This window comes from Coturnix japonica, chromosome 13 (genome assembly GCF_001577835.2).
Source record: "Coturnix japonica isolate 7356 chromosome 13, Coturnix japonica 2.1, whole genome shotgun sequence".
Taxonomy (NCBI): domain Eukaryota; kingdom Metazoa; phylum Chordata; class Aves; order Galliformes; family Phasianidae; genus Coturnix; species Coturnix japonica.
This window is the reverse complement of record NC_029528.1, coordinates 2,792,220-2,794,057: the sequence shown is the minus strand read 5'-3', so window position 1 is coordinate 2,794,057 and position 1,838 is coordinate 2,792,220. Positions and strand designations below refer to the sequence as shown.

Here is a 1,838-nt window from a genome sequence, read left to right as displayed (position 1 = left end):
CTTTTCCTCGCGGACCTGCTTTGCTGCTTTGCCTTCCCCTACAGCGAGGAGCTCCGCTTTCTCCTCTATTTATTTCTAAACCGTTATTGCTTAACCGCAGCCCCAGGAGTGCCTTTCCATGTGAGTACGGGGGACACAAGCACCTGCGCGGCGGTGCGGCCGTGCCAAGCACTCCCACCCTCCCTCCGTACCTCCTTGGGGTTATTTTGGGATTTTTTTCCCCCCTCTTTCCCCCTCCCCTCAGCACCTTCCCCCCGCTACCCCTGCAGCCCACTGACGGCTCCGGCTTCTCTCCCGCAGGATGCCCGCGGAGGCGGCGAGCAGCGGCGGCGTTTCGGAGCCGCCCGGAGTCCCGCGGGAGCGGCGGAGGAGACGCGGCCGTGCGCGGGCGCGGACGGAGGCTTTGCTGCACACCCTTAAACGGAGCCGGCGCATGAAAGCCAACGACCGGGAGAGGAACCGCATGCACCACCTCAACTCCGCCCTGGACGCGCTCCGCAGCGTCCTGCCCACCTTCCCCGACGACACCAAACTCACCAAAATCGAGACGCTGCGCTTCGCCTACAACTACATCTGGGCCCTCTCCGAGACCCTCCGTTTGGCCGAGCAGTGCCTCCCTCCTCCCCCCGCCTTCCGCGGGCCCCCCGCGCCCCCCAGTCCCGGCAGCGACGCCGGTTCGTGGCTGTCCAGCGGTTCCCCGGCCGCCCCCTCGCTCTGCGCCTCCGCCTCCGGTCCCAGCAGCCCGGCCACCTCCGAGGACTGTGGCTACGTCCCCTCGGACGCCCTGCGGGCCTTTCGCGGGCTGCCCCCCGCCGCCCCTGGCGCTCCCTGCCGTTAGCCGTGCCCGTGCGTGTCTCCGTCCCCCTTCTCCGTATCCCGTTGCACTTTTCAGCCCCTCCCGCCCCCCAACCCCTCTCTCCGGGGTGCCCTTTCCCTTCGCCCCCCCGCCTCGTTTTCCATACGACTTGGAAAACCCGGCAAAGAAAAGCGACAGATTTGCTGCCGCAGACGAGGTGAAAAGTCAATTTTACAATTTGTAGCTCTCCGGAGAAGAAAAACGAGCATGAAAATTTGGTTTGAACGCCTTGACAATGCGATGAAAAGGCTTAGGGGGCCGATGCGGCCCGGGGCGCAGCACGGGGCTCAGCGCGCTGCCGCCCCCCTCTCTTAGTTCCCCCCCACCCCCCACGCCCGGGGCGGCTCAGCCCCTCCCGGGGGTCCCAGCACCGCGCCCGATGGGACCCTCACCCGACGGCCTCATGCATTATAGATGCTGACCCCCGGCGAGGCGGTCCTGCTTCAGAGCGGGAGCGCACACCGGGTATTGAGCCACTGGGCCGGTTTAATTTATTCAAGATGTTCATTCATATGAAAATTGTATTTTTGTACATAAAGAGCTTTATTCTATTATTATGCCTCTTATCAAAGTGGGTTCTTTTTTTTTTTTTTTTTTTTTAAGAAAATAATTGTACTTTACCCTGTAAATAAAAATTTTTAACGTTTTTTACTGAATGTCAGCAGTGCCTCTGGAGTTTGGTTTCTTAAGTTTGGGTTTTTTTCAGTTCGAAAGGTTGGAAGGAAAGGGTTCACCCCAAGGTGATGCTCAGCACAGGCTCACATAGAATCCCTGCACAAACATGTGCAGATCCTCCCAGGCCACCTGCAAACATCCACCACTCCTTGAATCTCATAGGGAAGGGCTCAGAGACCCACTTGGATCCCCAGGCAGGAGCTGGTCAGTGCTTCCAGCAGCACTGGTTCTCAGAGCTCCCTTTCCCAGTTTTCATGTGGGGAGCTACAAGGTGATGGGGGATTTAGGGCAACAAATATATTCTACA

At 59.5% G+C, this 1,838-nt stretch overlaps 1 protein-coding gene across 1 annotated transcript; it reads left to right on the top strand.

The window, feature by feature from the left end:
* On the top strand, nt 1-1,512 carry NEUROG1 (neurogenin 1). The gene is made up of 2 exons (XM_015875636.2): nt 1-120; nt 301-1,512. Coding segments are annotated over exons 1-2 (540 nt in total). The 5' UTR covers nt 1-118; the 3' UTR covers nt 839-1,512.
* The last annotated feature ends 326 nt before the right edge of the window (nt 1,513-1,838 follow it).